Source organism: Bos grunniens, chromosome 5, assembly GCF_055505025.1.
Source record: "Bos grunniens cultivar Pamir isolate PY7600 chromosome 5, Bosgru_T2T1.0, whole genome shotgun sequence".
Lineage (NCBI taxonomy): Eukaryota > Metazoa > Chordata > Mammalia > Artiodactyla > Bovidae > Bos > Bos grunniens.
In genome coordinates, this window is record NC_141169.1 from 92,542,735 (window position 1) to 92,567,512 (window position 24,778).

Genomic DNA, 24,778 nt, shown 5'->3' on the forward strand with positions numbered 1-24,778 from the left:
ACACTAATTGGCCCACATTGCATCTGATCTCTGTTTTAATTTCTGTAAAAGTCTAAATCTCAGATTATAAGATTAATCTGAATTAGTATCATTCACTGCCAATTTTTCTTCCTTAGCCTAAAAGTCACAGTTGAATAATTAAAACAGGGAATTTTTTTGCAAATACTATTTACTAGAATCCTTCAATGTCTGATTTCAATGTTATTTTATGAAAAATTATTTGACTACCTGAATAAAATATCACATATCTACTTCTTTAGATGAAATAACATTGTATATACTCTTTAATGACTATTTAATATATTATGACCCACATGCTAAAAGTTTTCTTTTTAGGTAAGTGGAAATGATTATTAAACAAAAGAAAAAAGCCCACCAATACCTTTTAGAATCTTTTTTTTTTTTTTTCTTCAAAAGGCTGTTCTTTCACATTATTTTAACATGCTTGTCATTCAGCATAATTTTACTATCAGCTAAGAAGCAGTATAAAATGATATTTGTCCTTTTCTGCTTTGGGTTTATTTTTGAAATGTCTGTGACTGGTGGAAGCAGTTGTTAGAATATGTTACTCTCAGTCTTAGTAGGCAGTTACTTACACGTTTTAGACATTTAGAAATGCTGGATACCTAATTTGCTTGTGTACATGAATTTTGTCTTCCTTACTAAATTGAAAAATTTAAGACTGACAAGATCTAATATGTTAATGTATTCTCCATAGTTTCTGGCATTTAGTAAGTACTCAAGAGTTTATGGATTCATGAGCTAAACCCCACTAGAGTGTAAACATTGATATCATCTGGATTTTTACTATGAAATGGATTCAAGGTCATAGACTCAGTCCTTGTAGAGTTCTACCTGTGGCTTGAATACAATGAATTATAAACCATCTCATGATTATAATATGACCTAATATAATTGGGAGATAGAGTAAAATTCTACCAGTATGAATCACTGGCTATTAGTGGAAAGTCAGTTTGACTCTGGAGATGGACAGAACCGTATATATCCAGTTTACATGTGAAGTAACCAAAATGTCTTTCTATATGAAGGACTACATGTTTATAGAATATTTAGAAATCCATATTTTCAAGACAGAGAGGAAAGAAGTAAGGTCCATATGTTGTTTGAAAAGTGAAACAAGAATCAAAATCCAATCTTCACTGCAAGAAGGTCAACATTTATTTAGTACTATGCAATAGAACTAAATTAATAGAACTAAACATCTGCTTTGATGGAAATATTTTATATTTGTGCTGCCCAATATGGTATACCACTAGCTAGATGTGGCTGGTGAGTGAAATGTGAAATTTCAAGTGAAATGTGGTCAGTGAGACTAAGGAACTGAATTTTAAATTTTATTCAATGCTAATTAAATTTAAATAACCAAGTGATTAGGGGATACTTTTTGGACAATGCTCTTATAGGTTAACAAGGATCTAGTGTAATAATTGGATCCTACTATAGGACAGGTACTGTGCTGTTTATATTAATTATCTAATAGGGCTATTATGAAATGTAAATCAATTAGTACGCATAAGGCACTTAGCATAAATGCTTATGCAAAATATACAGCATTAGGTCATTTATTTATCAGTCCTACAAGGTAGATGCTATTACTTTTATTTAGCAGATGAGGAAACAAGAGTCTGACTGGAGTAAGTAACATATGCTGAGAAATATAGCCAGTAAGAGGCCAACTTAGAATTCAAACCCAGGAATTCAAACCTACCCTTAACAGCATCTAGTAGAACTGTCATCTCATGGCGCTAAACCAAGTTTTTAAAATTTATTTATTTTTAATTGAAGGATGGGGAAACAATGGAAACAGTAAGAGACTTTGTTTTGGGGGGCTCCAAAATCACTGTAGATGGTGACTGCAGCCATCAAATTAAAAGATGCTTGCTCCTTGGAAGAAAAACTATGACCAACCTTGACAGCTTATTAAAAAGCAGAGACATTATTTTGCCAACAAAGGTCCATCTAGTCAAAGCTATTGTTTTTCCAGTAGTCATGTATGGATATGAGAGTTGGACTATAAAGAAAGCTGAGCACCGAAGAATTGATGCTTTTGAACTGTGGTGTTGGAAAAGACTCTTAAGAGTCCCCTGGACTGCAGGGAGATCCAACCAGTCCATTCTAAAGGAAATCAGTCCTGAATACTCATTGGAAGGACTGATGCTGAAGCTGAAACTCCAATACTTTGGCTACCTGATGCAGAGAGCCAATTCATTAGGAAAGACCCTGATGCTGGGAAAAATTGAAGGTGGGAGCAGAAGGGGATGACAGCGGATGAGATGGCTGGATGGCATCACCAACTCAATGGACATGAGTTTGAGTGAGCTCCAGGAGTTGGTGATGGACAGAGAAAATTGGTGTGCTGCAGTCAGAATTGAAAGATAATTGCTTTACAGAATTTTGTTGCTTTTTGCCAAACTTCAAAATGAATCAGTCACAGGTATACATATATCCCATGTGAACCTTCCTCCCATCTCTCTCCCCATCCCACCCCTCTAGGTTGATACAGAGCCCTGTTTGAGTTTCCTGAGACGTATAGAAAATTCCCGTTAGCTATCTATTTTACACATGGTAATGTAAGTTCCCATGTTACTCTCTCCATACAGCTCACCCTAAACCAAAAATTTCTGATGATTGTACTGATTCCAACACCATGCTGATTTACAAAAGATGTATGTATCTCCTACAATTTGCTGCAGTTATTAGCATGTATGTATGTGCCCATAGGAATCACCACATTTCCCTTCCAGGAGATGTTTCTATCAGATCCCTCTCCTCTCACCCTGACATTTGGTTGGTCCACTGGACAGTGGAATGAAACATTAAAAATTCCTCTGTTGGCCAACAGAGAGCACCCAGGACTATGATGCATAGACTCAAATGTGCTGCTCTAGAGTCGAGTTGCTAGCAAGTCATCTTACATTTTTGACTCTCAGTTTCTTCTGGAAAATAAGCAAGTGATCAAAGGGGTTGGGAGGGAAACCAGGAAAAATCCTTGCTTGTTCTACATCATTGGGTTGCCATAATGTGAAAATGGGATAATATTTTTAAAATACTTTAAAAAAAATCCTAAAGCATTGTGCAACTGATATAATATTCTAGATTATTGTCCTTCATCTTTAATCAAAATGTACTGAAATAACCCCTGAATATATCAATATTATTGTGAAGAGAAAGGTTTGAGACGATGACTGTGAATTAATGTTATGAACTGTTAAGAAACGTATTGAAAAGATGTACAATGGTACTTTTAGTTGGTTCATTCCATTCCGTTTTGAATAGCTCTTTGGGGAACTCCAAACCATTAGCAAAGATAGACGACGGAAAGAGAGAAATAAGTGAAGCTTATTATTTTTGTTAATTCCCCAAGGGACTTACCATTTCTAGCAGGTTCAAGAGCAGCCGGCTGTGTCTTCTGACAATATTATAAGCTCGACAGCAAAGCTCCACAAAATCTTGGAAATGCTGTGGGTTTTTCCCACCCTCTGTAATAAAGTACTCCATCTCTGAAGTAAAAATAAAAGGGGCTCGGTCCCTATAAGCAAAAAAAGGAAAAAAAAAAAAAAGAAAGAAAAGCAAGAACAACCATAAGCAGGAAGAGAAATGGTTGAAAAAATCAAATTAGGCAATTACAACAACTTATTTCCATTTGAAAATTTTTGTTATTTTTCTCTCCACTCTAATGGATGAACCTCCTTCATTGTAGGATGGTTATAAAAGCTTGCTAATTATAGGTTTTGAATAATGTAACTGAGCTGTAACAGAGAAGGAAGGGCAAGTTATTTTACAAAGTTGACCTATACGGTCTCAAATAGTAATTTCAAGTTATTTTTGATGTGACTATTATCCATTAAAGTTAATATAGGGAATGTGATTTTACAGAAAATACATTTATTGCTAAAGTATGAAATGATAGAACAGATCATGTTTTTAACCTCATGGTACTTTTTCTTTTTTTTAATGGTCTTCCCTGATGGCTCAGATGGTAAAAAATCTGCCTGCAATGAGAGAGACTCAGGGTCAATCCCTGGATTGGGAAAATACCCTGGAGAAGAAAGTGAAGTCGCCCAGTCGTGTCCGACTCTTTGCGACCCCATGGACTGTAGCACACTAGGCTCCTCCATCCATGGAATTTTCTAGGCAAGAGTACTGGAGTGGGTTGCTATTTCCTTCTCTAGTGGATCTTCCCAACCTAGGGACTGAACCTGGGTTTCCTGCATTGTGGGCAGATGCTTTACCGTCTGAGCCACCAGGGAATCCCAAGGGAATGGCAACCCACTCCAGTATTCTTGCCTGGAAAATTCCATGGACAGAGGAGCCTAGCAGGCTACAGTCTTTGGGAAGACTGAGTGACTAACACTTTCTTTCACTTTCAACAAATTGAGGAGCATTATTTACAACAGCCAAGATATGGAAGCAACCTAAGTGTCCATCAATATACAAATGGATAAAGAAGATGTGACACACACATATATATATATATATAAAATGAAATGTTATTCAGCCATAAAAAAGAATGAAATCTTGCCATTTTCAACAACATGGATGTATCTAGAAGGCATCATCCTAAATGAAATGAGTCACAGAAAGACACATACTATATGATTTCATTCACACGTAGATTCTAGAAAACAAACACAAAAAAACATAAACAGACTCATAGAATCAGAGAACAAACTGGGGTTGCCGGAGGGGAGGGAGATGGAGGAATTAGTGAAATAGGTAGAGGAGACCAAGAGTTAGAAACTTCCTGTTATAAAATAAATAAGTCATAGGGACGTAATGTACAGCATAGGGACATAATGTACAGCATAGGGAATATAGTCAAAATAATACTGTAATAACTTTGTATGGACACAGATGGTAACTGGACTTATTGTGTTGATCATTTTGTAATGCATAAAAAATATTGAATCACTATGTTCTATAGCTGAAATGAATGATGGTATTGTAAGTCAACTATAGTTCAGAACAACAACAAAAAAAAGCTAAGATATGCATGACAAATTCTTTCAGAAGGTAATCTATGAAAAACACAGATGTTACCAATTCATTGTGATATGCTTAGTAAGGGAAAAAGAGGTAGCTATATTTCATTTTATACTAGGTATAATAAAAATATTGGTCAGAAAGGAGGAAATATGACCAGACACTGTTAGTATGGGATCGTGAAAAATCGGACATGACTTAGTGACTGAACAACAATACCTAGCTCTTAGAATTGCTGTGAGGACTAAGAACATATACACAAAGGCCGGACACAGAGAGAGCTACACATCTGTGAATGGCTATAAGAGGTTCATGCAGACAGCACATACTGTAGCCTTGCCAGGTAAGCTTCCAGTCATATTCAACCACTTACTAGTTCTGGAACCCTGAACAAGTCACTTGGCCTCTGAGTGGCTCAACCTCTTCCTCTGTAAAATGGGAATAAGAGCGCTTGACTCTTTGGATAGTTGAGAGGATTAAATGAGTATAAGTACTTAAAACATAGCCTGGCATACAGTAAACACTCAATAATTCTAAATACTGTTCTTAGTCTCCAAACTAATAAAATTATTCTTAGAGCTGAACCTAGTCATAGTTAAATCTCTCTTTCTCTTCAAAAATTCCATGTGTGAGATCCCATCTATCCTTAAATGTTTAATTTACTTTCAGCTTCTCCAAAGTGATCTCTTTGGCTGCATAAGCCCTTAAGTGCACATTTGAATTTGGTAGCATTTTTTATAAATCATTCAACCATGGGGTCATCACTACAGGTAACATTTCAGTGAGTTTTAGCAAAATCTTAGACTTCTATAATCAGAAAAAAACTTAATTTTATATATAAAAGTCTTCTAATTCTTTTTCTTACTCTCTATAGTATATTGGCTATATTGGGTGAAGTTTTTGAAATAATTTTGAGAGTCTCAAACTTTACAACTTCCTGAAATTTTCTTTTTTAGTGTGATAGATATGCTTTTCTCATTGATAGAGAAAAATATGTCTGACCAAATTGATTTCTTTTGGAAAATTTTTTAGTTATGCTTACCTTCCTGTGATAACATATTTCAAACATGTAAAAGAAACATATACAAATTAGAGAAAATATATAAACTAAAAGAAATAACTGAAAGTGAACTGAAAGATGAACTCCCCAAGTTGGTAGGTGCCCAATATGTTTCTGGAGATCAGCAGAGAAATAACTTCAAAAGAATTAAGGGACGGAGCCAAAGCAAAAACAACACCCAGCTGTGCATGTGACTGGTAATAGAAGCAAGGTCTGATGCTGTAAAGAGCAATATTGCATAGGAACCTGGAATGTTAGGTCCATGAATCAAGGCAAATTGGAAGTGCTCAAACAAGAGATGGTAAGACTGAACCTCGACATTCTAGGAATCAGCGAACTAAGATGGACTGGAATGGGTGAATTCAACTCAGTTCAGTTCAGTCGCTCAGTCAAATCTGACTCTTTGCGACCCCATGAATCGCAGCACGCCAGGCCTCCCTGTCCATCACCAACTCCCGGAGTCCACTCAGACTCACGTCCATCGAGTCAGTGATGCCATCCAGCCATCTCATCCTCTGCCGTCCCCTTCTCCTCCTGCCCCCAATCCCTCCCAGCATCAGAGTCTTTTCCAATGAGTCAACTCTTCGTGTGAGGTGGCCAAAGTACTGAAGTTTCAGCTTCAGCATCATTCCCTCCAAAGAAATCCCAGGGCTGATCTCCTTCAGAATGGACTGGTTGGATCTCCTTGCAGTCCAAGGGACTCTCAAGAGTCTTCTCCAACACCACAGTTCAAAAGCATCAATTCTTCAGCACTCAGCTTTCTTCACAGTCCAACTCTCACATCCATACTTCAGTATTCTTGCCTTGAGAACCCGATGAACAGTATGAATTCAACTCAGATGACCATTATATCTACTACTTTGGGTAGGAATCACTTAGAAGAAATGGAGTAGCCATCACAGTCAACAGAAGAGTCCAAAATGCAGTACTTGGATGCAATCTCAAAAATGGCAGAATGATCTCTGTTCATTTCCAAGCCAAACCATTCGATATCATGGTAATCCAAGTGTATGCCTGACCAGTAATGCTGAAGAAGCTGAAGTTGAATGGTTCTATGAAGACCTACAAGACCTTTTAGAACTAACACCCAAAGAAGATGTCCTTTTCATTATAGGGGTTGCTGCTGCTGCTAAGTCGCTTCAGTTGTGTACGACTCTGTGCGACCCCGTAGATGGCAGCCCACCAGGCTTCCCCGTCCCTCGGATTCTCCTGGCAAGAACACTGGAGAGGGTTGCCATTTCCTTCTCCAATGCATGAAAGTGAAAAGTGAAAGTGAAGTCGCTCAGTTGTGTCCTACTCCTAGCAACCCCATGGACTGCAGCCTACCAGGCTCCTCTGTCCATAGGATTTTCCAGGCAAGAGTACTGGAGTGGGGTGCCATTGCCTTCTCCGTCATTATAGGGGACTGGAATGCAAAAGTAGGAAGTCAAGAAACACCTGGAGTAACAGGCAAATTTGGCCTTGGAGCACAGAATGAAGTAGGGCAAAGGCTAATAGAGTTTTGCCAAGAGAATGCACTGGTTACAGCAAACACCCTCTTCCAACAACACAAGAGAAGACTACATATGGACATCACCAGATGGTCAACACTGAAATCAGATTGATTATATTCTTTGCAGCTACAGATGAAGAAGCTCTATACAGTCAGCAAAAACAAGACTTGGAGTGACTCTGGCTCAGATCATGAACTCCTTATTGCCAAATTCAGACTGAAATTGAAGAAAGTAAAGAAAACCACTAGGCCACTCAGGTATGACCTAAATCAAATCACTTATGATTATACAGTGGAAGTGACAAACAGATTTAAGGGATTAGATCTGATAGACAGAGTGCCTGATGAACTATGGATGGAGGTTCATGACATTGTACAGGAGGCAGTGATCAAGACCATACCCAAGAAAAGAAATGCAAAAAGGCAAAATGGTTGTCTGAGGAGGCCTTACAAATAGCTGAGAAAAGAGGCAAAAGGTAAAGGAGAAAAGGAAAGATATACCTATTTGAATGCAGAGTTCCAAACAATAGGAAGGAGAGATGAGAAAGCCTACCTCAGTGATCAATGCAAAGAAATAGAGGAAAATAATAGAATGGGAAAGACTAGAGATCTCTTCAAGGATATTAGAGATACCAAGGGAACATTTCGTGCAAAGATGGGCTCAATAAAGGACAGAAATGGTATGGGCCTGACAGAAGCAGAAAATATTAAGAAGGTGTGGCAAGAATACACAGGAGAACTATACAAAAAAGATTTTCATGACCCAGATAATCACGATGGTGTGATCACTCACCTAGAGCCAGACTTCATGGAATGCGAAGTCAAGTGGGCCTTAGGAAGCATCACTATAAGCAAAGCTAATGGAGGTGATGGAATTCCAGTTGAGCTATTTCAAATCCTAAAAGATGTGACAGTGCTTCACTCAATATGCCAGCAAATTTGGAAAACTCAGCAGTGGCCACAGGACTGGAAAAGGTCAGTTTTAATTCCAATCCCAAAGCAAGGCAAGGCCAAAGAATACTCAAATTACCACACAGTTGCACTCATCTAACACGGTAGCAAAGTAATGTACAAAATTCTCCAAGTCTTCAACAGTATGTGAATCGTGAACTTCCAGATATTCAAGCTGGTTTTAGGAAAGGCTGAGGAACCAGAGATCAAATTGCCAATACCTGTTGGATCATCGAAAAAGCAAGAGAGTTCCAGAAAACATCTACTTCTCTTTTACTGACTACGCCAAAGCCTTTGACTGTGTGGACAACAACAAACTCTGGAAAATTCTTGAAGATGGGAATACCAGACCACCTGACCTGCCTCCTGAGAAATCTGTATGCAGGTCATGAAGCATTAGTTAGAACTGGAACTGGAACAACAGACTGTTTCCAAATCGGGAAAAGAGTACGTCAAGGCTGTATACTGTTATCCTGTTTATTTAACATATATGCAGAGTCCATCATGAGAAACCCTGGGCTGGATGAAGCACAAGCTGGAATCAAGATTGCCGGGAGAAATACCAATGATCTCAGATATGCAGATGACACCACCCTTATGGCAGAAAGTGAAGAGGAACTAAAAAGCCTTTTGATGAAAGTGAAAGAGAAGAGTGAAAAAGTTGGCTCAATACTCAACATGCAGAAAACTAAGATCATGGCATCTGATATTATCACATCATGGCAAATGGATGAGGAAACCATGGAAACAGTGATAGACTTTTTCATTCTGGGCTCTAAATTCACTGCAATTGTGACTGCAGCCATGAAATTAAAAGATGCTTGCTCCTTGGTAGAGAAGTTATAACCAACCTAGACAGCATATTAAAAAACAGAGACATCACTTTGCCAACAAAGGTCTGTCTAATTAAAGCTATAGTTTTTCCAGTAGTCATGTATGGATGTAAGAGTTGGACTATAAAGAAAGCTGAGGGCCAAAGAATTGATGCTTTTGAACTGTGGTGTTGGAGAAGACTCTTGAGAGTCCCTTGGACTGCAAGAATATCCAACCAGTCCATCCTAAAAGAGATCAGTCCTGGGTGTTCATTGGTAGGACTGATGTTGAAGCTGAAACTCCAATACTTTGGCCACCTGATGTGAAGAGCGGACTCATTTGAAAAGACCCTGATGCTGGGAAAGATTGAGGGCAGGAGGAGAAGGGGACAACAGAGGATGAGATGGTTGGAATGGCATAACTGACTCAATGGACTTGGGCTTGGGTGGACTCTGAGAGTTGGTAATGGACAGGGAGGCCTGGCATGCTGTGGTTCATGGGGTCACAAAGAGTTGGACATGACTGAGTGACTGACCTGAACTGAATTTTAGCTATGTTTAAATATTATGATAGTCTAAACTATGGCATCTTTTCTATATGATTTGCATGGCTCACTTCTAAGAAATTTTTAAAAATAATTAGAATTTGACTAAGATTTTTCTATAAACACTAGGAAGCCTCATATGAAACAGAATGCTCTCCCAGCTGACAAGCTGTAGGAATTGTAGCTGGACTGTGATTTATCAGTCTACTCAAATGTGACCACAATCCCAGGTTGCAGAATTAATATATTGGAGCCTGTGTATGAAGTTAAAGCAATACTCACAAGTCTGAGATATAAATTGGTTGTGGCAAGAGGGAAGATTGGAAACTATTTGATCTCTTAAGTATATACTGTACTGCATTCTGAATCATATGTTGGAAATCTCTCACTTATAGCTGTACAAATAAACCAGAAATTCCTTATTGTGACTATCCTTTTTTTTCCCCTTTTCCAGATAAGTGCTTTTGCTATTACCTGCCTAAGCCCTAACTATTTGTGCTTCTGTACCTTTTACTTGTGTAGTTTGCCATTTCTGGATATGTTTTTCTTTCCCTCTTAATATCCTTATTCTAAGAGACCAGGATCAAAAGTTTTTTTTTAACAAGTTTTCTCTAATTAACCTTTCCTTTGCTGATTTCTCCTTACTCTGCCTTATCCTTTTGCTTAGTCCTACAGCTAATATATTGTATTTTATATAGTCTCTAATAATCTCATGAATTTCCCTCAATGATCTGTATGATTTTCAAGGGAACATGAAGTATTTTATTTTCCCTTTATATTTTTTAATATCTCAAACAATATTTTGTTGCATTTATTGAATGCAACAGTAAATAAATACAAGCTCACACAGTGAAGAGCTTAGATGGTTTAACATTTATGTGGGAAGATGGTGTGAACAAACTTATTGTTATGATTCTGTCATTTTGTTGTCAAATTTAATCTTTTTATTAACTTATGATCAGTCTTTCCCTGAAATTATTATTCTGTAGAAATGCTGGGAGTATTTTGTATAAATTTTCAATATAGGTAGGAAGTAAGTAGTAGTTTAAAAATGTATATATACTTGGGAAATTTAAGGATATTTCTCTTATAAATAAATACTAATTACTGAGACAAATTCTCTTGGTATGGGAAACAGCAGGACAACTAATAATTTGCTTTTTGTTATTACTTATGCATAAGCTTCCCTTTTAACTGTACTGTAGATATAAGCTCCTTGTATCAGGTCACTAGAATACCAAGGTCATCATCAATAACTATATACAGATTCTTACTGTACTGAGGGTACACAGAGATTTAGGAAATGTCTCTGCCCTGTGGGCTCCCAGGTGGCTCAGTGGTAAAGAATCCATCTGCCAATGCAGGAGACACAAGTTTGATCCCTGGGTTGGGAAGAACCTCTGGAGAAGGAAATGGCAACCTGCTCCAGTATTCCTGTCTGGAGAATTCCATAGACAAAGGAGCCTGGTGGGCTATAGTTCATGGTGTCTCAAACAGTCGGACACAACTTAGTGACTGAGCACACCTGCACACTTTGCTCCTTAGGTGACTTCAATCTAGCTAGAGAGGCATGCATCTAAAATGTTAGCATACTATAGGTATTTATCAACAAATATTTAATAAGCATCTATAATAGAGATATGGAAGGCTAACAGGTAGGTGGAGGTTAAAGATTTTAAAAACCAATACCCTAAAAGCAATGAAAATTTACTGAATAATAATAGTTTTTGAAAAGATCTTTCCAGCTATAATATGGAAAAGAACATAAAACAGCGAGGGTGTATGTGGGCAGATTAGGTAAGAGATGTTTGCAGAAGGTTTTGATTAGAGGTGAGAGTTGTTTAGATTAGAATTGTGGCATGCAGATACAGAAAAGTGTGTGTGTGTGTGTGTGTGCGCGCGCTTAGTCATGTCCAGCTCTTTGTGACTCCATGAACTGTAGCCCACCAGTCTCCTCTGCCCGTGGAATTCTCCAGGCAAGAATACTGGAGTGGGTTGCCACTCCCTTCTCCAGAGGATCTTCCTGACCCAGGGATTGAATGCAGGTCTCTGGCACTGCAGGTGGATTCTTTACCATCTCAGCCACCAGGGAAATACCTAGATACAGTGAAGTGGAAAGAATTAAAAACTACTTTGAAGAAAAAAATCAAGAGGACTTCATGATGGTTAAAATGGAAGCAAAAAGAAGAGCAGAGAAGAACTTTATATTTTTGGCTTGTGTATCAGGAAGGTGACAGCACAACATTCAGAGTGGGCTCAGTTTGAGCAAGTTACCTTTGAGACTTACAAGAACAGAGGATACTGAGGTATTGCAACACTTACTTCTGGACCACAAAGAAAGGATATAAACTGGAAGTAAAATTTTGTGACTTTTGGGAAGACTGAATAGGCATATTTTTCCTTATTCCTCCCACTAAGTACACAAAACCTCTTGGAAATTATATACAAAACAAATATAAGAAGACTCTTAAAGGGTGTAGAGAAGAGGAGAGACTTAATAGGGGCCTCAGACCTCAAGGAACAACATATATTTCTGCCTCACATATTCCAGACATAGAGCTCAGGAAGCCAGCAATATGTAAATGCCAGTGGATGTAGGCAAAAACATAACCAAAAGAAGGCCTACTCTCTCTAGCCAAAAGACTGGGAAAGGGTAGCTTGACAAGACAGAAAATGTTTAAACAATAACCACTCTACTCCAGCCAAATATCACAGAAAAGACTGTGACTATACTCCCCTCAGAGAAGGCAATGGCACCCCACTCTAGTACTCTTGCCTGGAAAATCCCAGGGATGGAGGAGCCTGGTAGGCGGCAGTCCATGGGGTTGCACAGAGTTGGACACGACTGAGCGACTTCACTTTCACTTTTCACTTTCATGCATTGGAGAAGGAAATGGCAACCCACTCCAGTGTTCTTGCCTGGAGAATCCCAGGGATGGGGAAGCCTGGTGGGCTGCTGTCTATGGGGTCACACAGAGTCGGACACGACTGAAGTGACTTAGCAGCATACTGCCCTACCACACTAGAAATGATGAACAGTGGGGAGCTTAAACTTCCATGCTCACAAGGCTGTACTGAGGTACCTCAGTTCCCTCTCCAGGGGGTATCAGAGACAGGTGAGTAAGGAGCTAGGTATTGGTGAAGAGATACATAGATCAGTGGGAAAGGATAAATAATGCAGAAATACTAATTTGTATAGCCAAGGTTATGGTTTTTCCAGTAGTCATGTACAGATGTTAGAGTTGGACCATAAAGAAGACTGAGCACTGAAGAGCTGATGCTTTTGAATTGTGGTGCTTGAGAAGACCTTTGAGAATCCCCTGGACAGCAAGAAGATCAAATAGTCAATCCTAAAGGAAATCAACCTTGAAAATTCATTGGAAGGACTGATGCTGAAGCTGAAGCTCCAATATTTTGGCCACCTGACTCAAAGAGCTGACTTACTGGAAAAGACCCTGATACTGGGAAAGGCTCAGAGCAGGATGAGAAGAGGGTGACAGAGGATGAAATGGTTTAATGGCATCACCAACATGATGGATGCAAACTCTAAGAGACAGTGAGGGACAGGGAAGCCTGGCATGCTGCAGTCCATGGCATCACAAAGAGTTGGATACAACTGAGTAACTAAACAATAGGCTCAAATAAATATGCCAACTGATTTTTGAAAAAGGGGCAAAGACAATTTGATGGAAAAAGGTTTCAGTCTTTTGACCAGATGATACTGTAACAATCAGACATCTATAAGCAAAAATATAAACTTTGATCTAAATCTCATACCTAATATAAAAATTAACTTAAATGGATTACAGACTTAAATACAAAATGTAAAAGCAAAATTTCTTGGAAGAGAACACAAAAGAAAATTTGGGGGCTATGCAAAAAGTTTTTAAGAGGATGAAAAGAAAAGTCATACACTGAGAGATAATATTTGCAAATCCCATAGCCAGCAGAGGAGCAGTGTCTAGAATATGTAAAGAACTCTCAAACTTTAACAGTAAAAAACAAACAATATAATTAAAAAATGGGAAAAAGACATGAAATGTTTCATTGAAGGATATGCAATAAATAAGCATATAAAGAATGGTTGACATCATTAGCTATTATGTGTATGTGTATGTGTGTGTGTGTGTAGGGGGGGTACTCAGTCATGTGTGTGCTCAGTAGTGGTCAAATCTTTGTGACCCATGGACTATAGCCTGCCAGGCTCCTTTGTCCATGGGATTCTCCAGGCAAGAATACAGGAGTGGGTTGCCATGCCCTCTTCCAGGGGATCTTCCTGACCCAGGGATTGAACCCGTGTCTCCTGCATTGGCAGGTAGATTCTTTACCACCGAGTCACCTGAGAATCCTCATTAGTTATTCAGTTCAGTTCAGTTCAGTCACTCAGTCAGGGAAAAGCAAATTAAAGCCACAATGACATGTCCATAAGAATGACTAAAATATATAGTTAATGACAATACCAAACGCTGGTAAGAACATGGAGAAAATGAATAACTCATACACTGATGGTGAAAATGTAAGTAGTACAGCCACTGTGGAAAACCACTTGGCAGTTTGTTAGCAACAACATGAACTATCATACAATCCAGAAATTATATTTTTGGGCTTTTGACTCAGAGAAATGAAAACATATTCACATAGAAACCTGTATGTGAATGTATAAAGCAGCTTTCCTTGTAATAGCTAGAAACTGGAAATAACACAAATGTTCTTCAGTGGGTGAATAATTAAATAAACTATGGTATATCTACACCATGGAATATTATTTGTCAATAAAAGAAACAAAGTACTGATACACACAACAGTTTGGATGACTCTCCAGTCAATTATGCTATGTGAAAAAGGCCAGCCCCCAAAGTTACATCATTGTGTGACTTCATTTATATAATACTCTTGAAATGACAAAATTGTCAAAATGGAGAACAAATTAGTAGTTGCCAGGGGCTAAGGATGTAGAGAGATAGGGGGTGAGAGGGAAGTGGGGTGACATGGAGGCTCTGGGGGTGATGAAGCTGTTCTGTATCTGGATGGTATCAATATTAAGAAGCTGGCCATGATATTGTACTGTAATTTTATAAGATGCTACCAGTGAGGGAAACTGATAAAGGGCACACAGGATCTCTTTGCATTATGTGTTAAAACTACACATGAATCTGCAAGTATCTCAAAATAAAATGTTCAATATTAAACTTTGTATGAGTCATCTGGATATAAATATTGATAGAGGCCTTGGATGTAGCTGATAGCAGTGTGCTGGAGACAGGACAGGGAGAAGAGAAAGAAAAGGGCTAAGAAATCTCCGGGAACCTGACATCTAGTGGCTTGGGAAAAGGAAGTCACCCTGCATTGGACACTGCCTGGGGGAGAAAACTAGAAGGGAAGCAAAGATCATCACTATTCTGGAGATGGAATAGTTAACGCTGCTGAAATCTGCAGGTAAATTAGGTAAAATGAGAAATAAATAATGTTGTGCATGCTAAGTCACTTTAGTTGTGTCTGACTCTTAGCAACCCTATGGACTATAGCCCACCAGGCTTCTCTGTCCATGGAATTCTCCAGGCAAGAATACTGGAGTGAGTTGCCATTTCCTTCTCCAGGGGATCTTCCCAACCCAGGGTTGGAACCTGCGTCTCAGATGTCTCCTGCATTGGCAGGAGGGTTCTTAACCACTAGCACCACCTGGGAAGCCCAAATAATGTTGGGTTTAGCACAGTGAAGGTCACTGATATTATCAAGTAATGAAGAATAAAACCAGGTTGAAGTGGGGAATCAGAGGTAAGAGATGTAGGTCAGGAGTTTGGATACCTCTTTCACGAAATTTGTGAAGGTGAGCAAAATGCATGGAAATGGGGGGGTTTGAGGCAAGGTCATTTAAACTTTGGAGAAATAAGCATATTTAACAGTATTATTTAAAAGGGAGAGGGAATTCTGTGAAGGTTCAAAGGTTAGGACCTTGTGCTTTCACTGCCGTGAAGTGTGAAAGTGTTAATTACTCAATCATGTCTGACAGTTTGCGACCCCAGGGATTATAGCTCATCAGGCGCCTCTGTCCATGGAATTCTCCAGGCTAGAATACTAGAGTGGGTTGCCATGCCCTCCTCCAAGGGATCTTCCTGACCCAGGGATTGAACCCACATTTCCTGCTTTGCAGGTGGATTCTTTACTGTCTGAGCCCCCAGGGAAGTGATGGCACAGGTTCAATTTCTGGTTGGGGAACTAAGATCCTGTAAGTTTCACAGTGTGGCCAATAAATAAATAGGTAGGAGAGGAATGCAGGGAAGTATGAATTCTTGGTAGTATAATGCAGCAGTCCCCAGCCTTTTTGGTACCAGGGACCGGTTTCGTGGATGACAATTTTTCCATGGATGGGGGTGGAGATGGTTTGGGAATGATTCAAGTCCATTACATTTGTTGTGCACTTTATTTCTACTGTTACATCAGCTCCACCTCCGATCATCAGGCATTAGGTCCAGTATAATGTATGTAAGAAGGTGAGAAGGAAATGGCTCCAAAGCACAGATGGAGGGACTGGTTTTGGAAAGGAAAAACAAATTGTCTATTATCACAACAAGAAAGAAGTTGTGATGCAAACATAAGTTTCTGAGTTTTGTTTTGAGCACAAAAGCAGGCTCTGTTCTGTTTCCCTTTTTCTTTTTTTTCCACAATAAAGTAGGAGGTGTGGCTGTCTGTGTAAAATAAGGAGTAGTAAACAGTGGGTTGGAGAGACTGAAGGTTTATCCTTCAAGGATAAGTATGGTAGGATTGCTGGGCCATGTGGATGGCCCATTGGAAACCAAGAACATCTGCCCTGTTGTGCTGAGGCTTTCCTGGAGTGCAAAACTGCTGAGTGTCAGTAGCCCTGGCAGTGAAGACCACCCTATTCTGAAATACAGTATTAATGAAATGGACCAAGCATGCCGACTGCAATGGCTGCACCCCGAAACGGCTGTGGTGCAGTCTCCTTAAAATGAGCATTCTTCCATTTATTGAACCGTTCCTTAAACAAATAGGTACATACTTAAAAAATGAATGATGTTGGATTTTAAAGTGTCAAGCACCTAACCTATTTGAGGACATAATAGTCTTTGGCCATACCAAGTTCAACAAAACAGTCCCTGCTGAACTCGGAAAATTAGAGTCACATCCCTTGAGCACTTAATTTCTTTTCTTTGTTTTCAGAGATGGTTCTTTTTATTACAAGAAGTTTTGGTCCTCCATAGGCCGACTTCCAATAGTTAACTTTATTTTGAGTTGTATGTTCATTCAATTATAAATTTCTACCAATGGCACCCCACTCCAGTACTCTTGCCTGGAAAATCCCATGGATGGAGGAGCCTGGTAGGCTGCAGTCCACTGGGTCGCTAAGAGTCGGACACGACTGAGCAACTTCACTTTCACTTTTCACTTTCATGCATTGGAGAAGGAAATGGCAACGCACTCCAGTATTCTTGCCTGGAGAATCCCAGGGACGGGGGAGCCTGGTGGGCTGCCTTCTATGGGGTCGCACAGAGTCAAACACAACTGAAGTGACTTAGCACTAGAATATTTCATGTTTTTTTCTTCCAGCTTGTTGTTCTGATCTTGGTGCAAAAGTCAGATTGCATCTTTCCTTCTGGGCTGTCGAATGACCAACAGCAACTAAAGTAACACTGAGGAGTTCACAACTTTCTTTCCTCTAAACGTAAATAGAGTTATCTCTACAAAGAGTCAGTTTTCTAAAGGAACAAAGTGAATTCGGACACAAAAGTAAACATTGTCTTTGGCAAAACAACAAAGCTACCAAATAAGTCAACAGAATATGACCTAACATTTTTGAAGATTAATGTTCAGTGTATGAATTTAGAAATTTTGTGTTCTTACTATCTTAAAAAACCAACTGACTGACTTCTACATCATATTTGGAAATTTATCGTCATATTCTGAGAAGCTCACTAAAGTTTATGTGGCATTAACTCACTAAGACAAAAAAGTCCCTGGTATTTTATTACTCTAACACTGGACTCTCTCAAGGAGAATAGACAATCATAAGAAGTATTCTTTGCTTTTGTAATCTCTTGCTTTCTTAATTTATACCTGTATGATAAGCAACTAAAAGTTACAGAGAAAACTGTTGTTTAGTCACTATGTCATCTCCGACTCTTTTGCAAACCCGTGGACTACAGTCCACCAGGCTCTTCTCTCCATGGGATTTCCCAGGCAAGAATACTGGAGCAGGTTGCCATTTCCTTCTCCAGGAGATCTTCCCGACCCTGTTAGACTTTTTTTAAATGTAAGAAAAAAAAAAGGGTGAGCAGTTGTGCCTAAGTTTTCATTTATAAAAGAGCATATTGCCCATAGACAAGGGAGTGGCCCTGCTGTGGTCACACTTGGTCCTAGTGTTTGAATGCCTCTTACCACACAACCATCTTGTAACACATTTGATCATAGTTGCTCAGGACATGAATTTAATATATATAATGGCCATAAATGCAGGATAACTATGCCATTTGGTACTAACTAAAGAAACAGCCAACTTTCCCAATGCTGAAGAGGAAATATTGTGTTGGAATTACAGAGAAATGGAATTACAGAGAAACAGAATTACCAAATTCCTACATGGCACCCTCCCAAGGGTACCACCACCCAATGACTAGGACTCTAGACAAATTATAATGACGAAGACCCCTATCTTAGTTCTTGATTCATAAATTAGAGAAAATAACAGTAACGTCCTCAAAGACTTTTGTAAGAATTAATTAAGATAGCATATTCAAAAGCAGAGACATTACTTTGCCAACAAAGGTCCGTCTAGTCAAGGCTATGGTTTTTCCAGTGGTCATGTATGGATGTGACAGTTGGACTGTGAAGAGAGCTGAGCACCAAAGAACTGATACTTTTGAACTGTGGTGTTGGAGAAGACTCTTGAGAGTCCCTTGGACTACAAGGAGGTCCAACCAGTCCATTCTAAAGGAGATCAGCCTTGGGTGTTCTTTGGAAGGAATGATGCTAAAGCTGAAACTCCAGTACTTTGGCCACCTCATGCAAAGAGTTGACTCATTGGAAAAGACTGTGATGCTGGGAGGGATTGGGGGCAGGAGGAGAAGGGGACAGCAGAGGATAAGATGGCTGGATGGCATCACTGACTCAATGGATGTGAGTCTCAGAGAACCCCAGGGGTTGGTGATGGACAGGGAGGCCTGGCATGCTGCGATTCATGGGGTCGCAAAGAGTCGGACATGACTTAGTGACTGAACTGAACTGAATTGAACTGAACGCATATCAAGTACTGACAAGTCTTTAAAGGGTAATTTTGAATCTCTCCTTTAGAATCTGCTCCCTACTACTGGATGATATAGCACTACACTGAGAAGCACGGCTTTCTACCACTCCCAGAGATATTTCACAGCAATTTGAGAAAAGCTATGTCTTTCAGTATTGATGATGGAGGCAGGGAATATGAAGTGTGGGTTGCAAAGACAGAGAACTCAGCAAGGATTCATGGTGGTAGAATTTGTCTGCTATACTCTGTGCACATACTTTGTATTTCCTTTTATAGGATGAAAGTGTGAAAGTGTTAGTCACTCAGTCATGTCTGACTCTTTGGGGCCCCTTGGACTGTAGCCCACCAGGCTCCTCTGTCCATGGAATTCTCTAGGCAAGAATACTGCACTGGGTAGCCATTCTCTTCTGCAGGGGATCTTCCTGACCCAGGGATCAAACTGGGGTCTTTTGCATTGCAGGTGGATTCTTTACCATCAGAGCTACTGGGGAAGCCCTTTTATAGGATAGTTCATCTAGTATTTACTTGAGCAACTGATAAAGCCAGTAAGTGGATACATACAAAAGGACATATACAAGTTTGAAAGGCTCCAGTGCTGAACACATGTTTGTACATTGCACTGCAATGTGGGACTCAGTAATGAGGCACATTTTATTTCTATTACTGAAATTATTATTACTAATTTCATGAGTTAAAAATGTTTTTGTCCCCAAGAAGTATCATTGTCACATTAAAATATACTGTTTTAAAGATTTTGAAAAGCTCCAGACTGCCACCATGGTGGATGGTGATATTAGCACACAAATTAAGTGGGGAATGTTTCAGCTTACACTTTCCCTAATACCACAAGCAACCTACATTTCAGAGAGCACATTCTGCTGTCCAACACAAAGAACACAGGTCTCTTGTCTCATATCCATGAGTTAATTGAGAAGGCAGATTTGGCATCTCCATTGGACAGGAGAGCACCTTGTATAATTAGACAGCACAAGAAACCTCATCTGTGCAATATAATAAGAACATAAAGGTACATGTAGTATCACAAAAAGAACATTTAAAGTCTTGGGAGATCTCCAAATTCTCAGCAGTTATTAACTAAGGAGACCCTCACCAATAATCTCTTAAGTGTAAAACAAAGTTTTCCCTCCACTAACCTCTTTTATAACTCATTGTGGGTCCTAAGTTAGACTCTGGGAGGTCCTTGATCTTTAATTGCTTAATAACTTTAGATACTGACTCTGGAGTTCCTCCCAGGCTCAGACATGCCATCTTGCTTCTTTGAAAATGGTAATTAAAACAGCTACCTCTTCTAAGTATCAGTCCTACTTTCCTAAGTGTGATATTTTGGGAGTGAGTTTATAGTAGATTGGGATTATATTGGGCTTCCCAGGTGGCACTAGCTGTAAAGAACCCACCTGCCAATGTAAGAGACATAAAAGATGTGGGTTCAATTCCTGGGGTGGGAAGATCCCCTGGAGGAGGGCATGGCAATTCACTCCAATATTCTTGCCTAGAGAATACCCATGGACAGAGGAGCCTGGTGGACTACAGTCCATGGGGTTGCAAGGAGTCAGACACAACTGAAGTGACTTAGCACACGTGCAGGATTTTATGAAAATGGGAAGAAAATGGTCAGCTGATCCAAATTCCCATATTTTGCCCCCTTGAGCTTGAGTTCAAGGAAAAGCGCACAGTTATGCTTTACATGGAATTCCAGTGTTTGCTTGGGTTAGAAATCAGTCTGGATATAAAAAAAATATTATGTATACTATGATGCTTGTATCATAAAGGCAAAAATCAAGAATAGCCCAAATTGACTCTGAAAACATTCCAGTCACTCCTAAAGTTGCCATACGCATGATCAAAATTTAGGAAGCTTGAATGGAAATGGACCTTTTACCTCTTATTCAAGAGTTTAACACCAGGAGTGTCTCCCCGAGCACAGAAGCAGATACTGTTTCTTCATTTGGGTATCAGATAAAGTTCTAATATCTGGCTCAAGTTTAGGAGATATAAGTCTTTCTTTAAAAACTAGACTCAGACTCAGGATTATGAGATATTTTTATTGACAAGCACATTGTACCTTGGATCAGCTGAGGAATCAGCACCCATGTCTTCCATCTTAAACATGCTTTGTTCCCATTGTTCAGGAAGGCAGGATCCTTACAGTATTTATTCTCTCTCTCCCCTTCTCTCCTTCCCTCTTTCATTTTGTTCCTTTTATTCCCTCTCTGTCACAAACTTTTCTTCCTTTCTCAAGCACTCTTCACTTTTTTCATCTGACAATCTACAAGTTTCTCTTTGAAAAAAACTCATTGGTTGGTTTGGTTTTGGCTCTTTTATTTTTTTTTTCCCCTTAAGTTATTTTATTTTTTATTATTTTGATTTATTTTTTATTTTTATTTTTTTATTGAAGGATAATTGCTTTACAGAATTTTGTTGTTTTCTGTCAAATCTCAACATGAATCAGCCACAGGTATACATATATCCCCTCCCTTTTGAAACTCTCCCCCACCTCACCCCTCTAGGTTGATACAGAACCCCTGTTTGAGTTTCCTGAGACATATAGCAAATTCCTGTTGGCTATCTATTTTACACATGGTAATGTAAGTTTCCATGTTACTCTTTCCGTACATCTCACCCTCTCCTCCCCTCTCCCCATGTCCATAAGTCTATTATCTATGTCTGTTTCTCCACAGCTGCCCTGTAAATAAATTCTTCATTACCATTTTTCTAGATTCTGTATATGTGCATTAGAATACAATATTTGTCTTTCTCTTTCTGACTCACTTCACTCTGTATAATAGGTTCTAGGTTCTTCTACCTCATCAGAACTGACTGAAATGCATTCCTTTTTACAGCTGAGTAATACAGTTTTGCCAAGAAAATGCCCTGGTCATAGCAAACACCCTCTTTCCAACAACATAAGAGAATACTCTGCACATGGACATCACCAGATGGTCAACACCAAAATCAGATTGATTATGTTCTTTGCAGCCAAAGATGGAGAAGCTCTATAGAGTCAACAAAAACAAGACCAGGAGCTGACTGTGGCTCAGATCATGAACTCCTTATTGCCAAATTCAGACTGAAATTGAAGAAAGTAGGGAAAACCACTAGACCATTCAGGTATGACCTAAATCAAATCCCTTATGATTATACAGTGGAAGTGAGAAATAGATTTAAGGGACTAGATCTGATAGATAGACTGCCTGATGAACCATGGAATGAGGTTCATGACAGGGCACAGGAGACAGGGATCAAGACCATCCTCATGGAAAAGAAATGCAAAAAAGCAAAATGGCTGTCTGGGGAGGCCTTACAAATAGCTGTGAAAAGAAGAGAAGCAAAAAGCAAAGGAGAAAAGGAAAGATTTAAGCATCTGAATGCAGAGTTCCAAAGACTAGCAAGAAGAGATAAGAAAGCCTTCTTCAGTGATCAATGCAAAGAAATAGAGGAAAACAACAGAATGGGAAAGACTAGAGATCTCTTCAAGAAAATTAGAGATACCAAGGGAATATTTCATGCAAAGATGGGCTCGATAAAGGACAGAAATGGTATGGACCTAACAGAAGCAGAAGATATTAAGAAGAGGTGGCAAGAATACACAGAAAAACTGTACAAAAAAGACTTTCAAGGCTCAGATAATCACGATGGTGTGATCACTGACCTAGAGCCAGACATCCTGGAATGTGAAGTCAAGTGGGCCTTAGAAAGCATCACTACGAACAAAGCTAGTGGAGGTGGTGGAATTCCAGTGGAGCTCTTTCAAATCCTGAAAGATGATGCTGTGAAAGTGCTGCACTCAATATGCCAGCAAATTTGGAAAACTCAGCAGTGGCCACAGGACTGGAAAAGGTCATTTTTCATTCTGATCCCAAAGAAAGGCAATGCCAAAGAATGCTCAAGATCAGATCAGATCAGATCAGTTGTTCAGTTGTGTCCGACTCTTTGAGACCCCATGAATTGCAGCATGCCAGGCCTCCCTGTCCATCACCAACCCCCGGAGTTCTCTGAGACTCACATCCATCGAGTCAGTGATGCCATCCAGCCATCTCATCCTCTGTCGTCCCCTTCTCCTCTTGCCCCCAATCCCTCCCAGCATCAGAGTCTTTTCCAATGAGTCAACTCTTCGCATGAGGTGGCCAAAGTACTGGAGTTTCAGCTTTAGCATCATTCCTTCCAAAGAAATCCCAGGGCTGATCTCCTTCAGAATGGACTGGTTGGATCTCCTTGCAGTCCAAGGGACTCTCAAGAGTCTTCTCCAACACCGCAGTTCACACAATTGCACTCATCTCACATGCTAGTCAAGTAATGCTCAAAATTCTTCAAGCCAGACTTCAGCAATACGTGAACGGTGAACATCCAGATATTCAAGCTGGTTTTAGAAAAGGCAGAGGAACCAGAGATCAAATTGCCAACATCCACTGGATCATGGTAAAAGCAAGAGAGTTCCAGAAAAACATCTATTTCTGCTTTTTTGGCTACACCAAAGCCTTTGACTGTGTGGATCACAATAAACTGTGGAAAATTCTGAAAGAGATGGGAATACTAGACCTCCTGATCTGCCTCTTGATAAATCTGTATGCAGGTCAGGGAGCAACACTTAGAACTGGATATGGAGCAACAGACTGGTTCCAAATAGGAAAAGGAGTACGTCAAGGCTGTATATTGTCACCCTGATTATTTAACTTCTATGCAGAGTACATCATGAGAAATGCTGGACTGGAAGAAGCACAAGCTGGAATCAAGATTGCCGGGAGAAATATCAATAACCTCAGATATGCAGATGACACCACCCTTACGGCAGAAAGTGAAGAGGAACTCAAAAGCCTCTTGATGAAAGTGAAAGTGGAGAGTGAAAAAGTTGGCTTAAAGCTCAACATTCAGAAAACGAAGATTATGGCATCTGGTCCCATCACTTCATGGGAAATAGATAAGGAAACAGTGGAAACAGTGTCAGACTTTATTTTTGGGAGCTCCAAAATCACTGCAGATGGTGACTGCAGCCATGAAATTAAAAGATGCTTACTCCTTGGAAGAAAAGTTATGACCAACCTAGATAGTATATTGAAAATCAGAGACATTACTTTGTCAACAAAGGTCCATCTAGTCAAGGCTATGGTTTTTCCTGTGGTCATGTATGGATGTGAGAGTTGGACTGTGAAGAAAGCTGAGTGCCGAAGAACTGATGCTTTTGAACTGTGGTGTTGGAGAAGACTTGAGAGTCCCTTGGACTGCAAGGAGATCCAACCAGTTCATTCTGAAGGAGATCAGCCCTGGGATTTCTTTGGAAGGAATGATGCTAAAGCTGAACCTCCAGTACTTTGGCCACCTTATGGGAAGAGTTGACTCATTGGAAAAGACTGATGCTGGGGGGGATTGAGGGCAGGAATAGAAGGGGACAACAGAGGATGAGTTGGCTGGATGGCATCACTGACTTGATGGATGTGAGTCTGAGTGAACTCCGGGAGTTGGTGATGGACAGGTAGGCCTAGCGTGCTGCGATTCATTGGGTCGCAAAGATTTGGACACGACTGAGCAACTGAACTGAACTGAACTGAATATTCCATTGTGTATATGTACCATAACTTTTTTATCCATTCATCCGTCAGTGGACATCTAAGTTGCTTTCATGTTCTAGCTATTGTAAAT

At 39.6% G+C, this 24,778-nt stretch overlaps 1 protein-coding gene across 9 annotated transcripts in view; it reads right to left on the minus strand.

The window, feature by feature from the left end:
- The window catches only part of PIK3C2G (phosphatidylinositol-4-phosphate 3-kinase catalytic subunit type 2 gamma), a 651,449-nt gene that overhangs the window by 126,951 nt on the left and 499,720 nt on the right, over positions 1–24,778 (minus strand). For all 9 annotated transcript variants that reach the window (XM_086401881.1, XM_086401878.1, XM_086401882.1 and 6 more), the window contains one exon: positions 3,394–3,550. In XM_086401881.1, the coding sequence (XP_086258007.1) occupies positions 3,394–3,550 (157 nt within the window). The remainder of the gene's footprint in view (positions 1–3,393; positions 3,551–24,778) is intronic.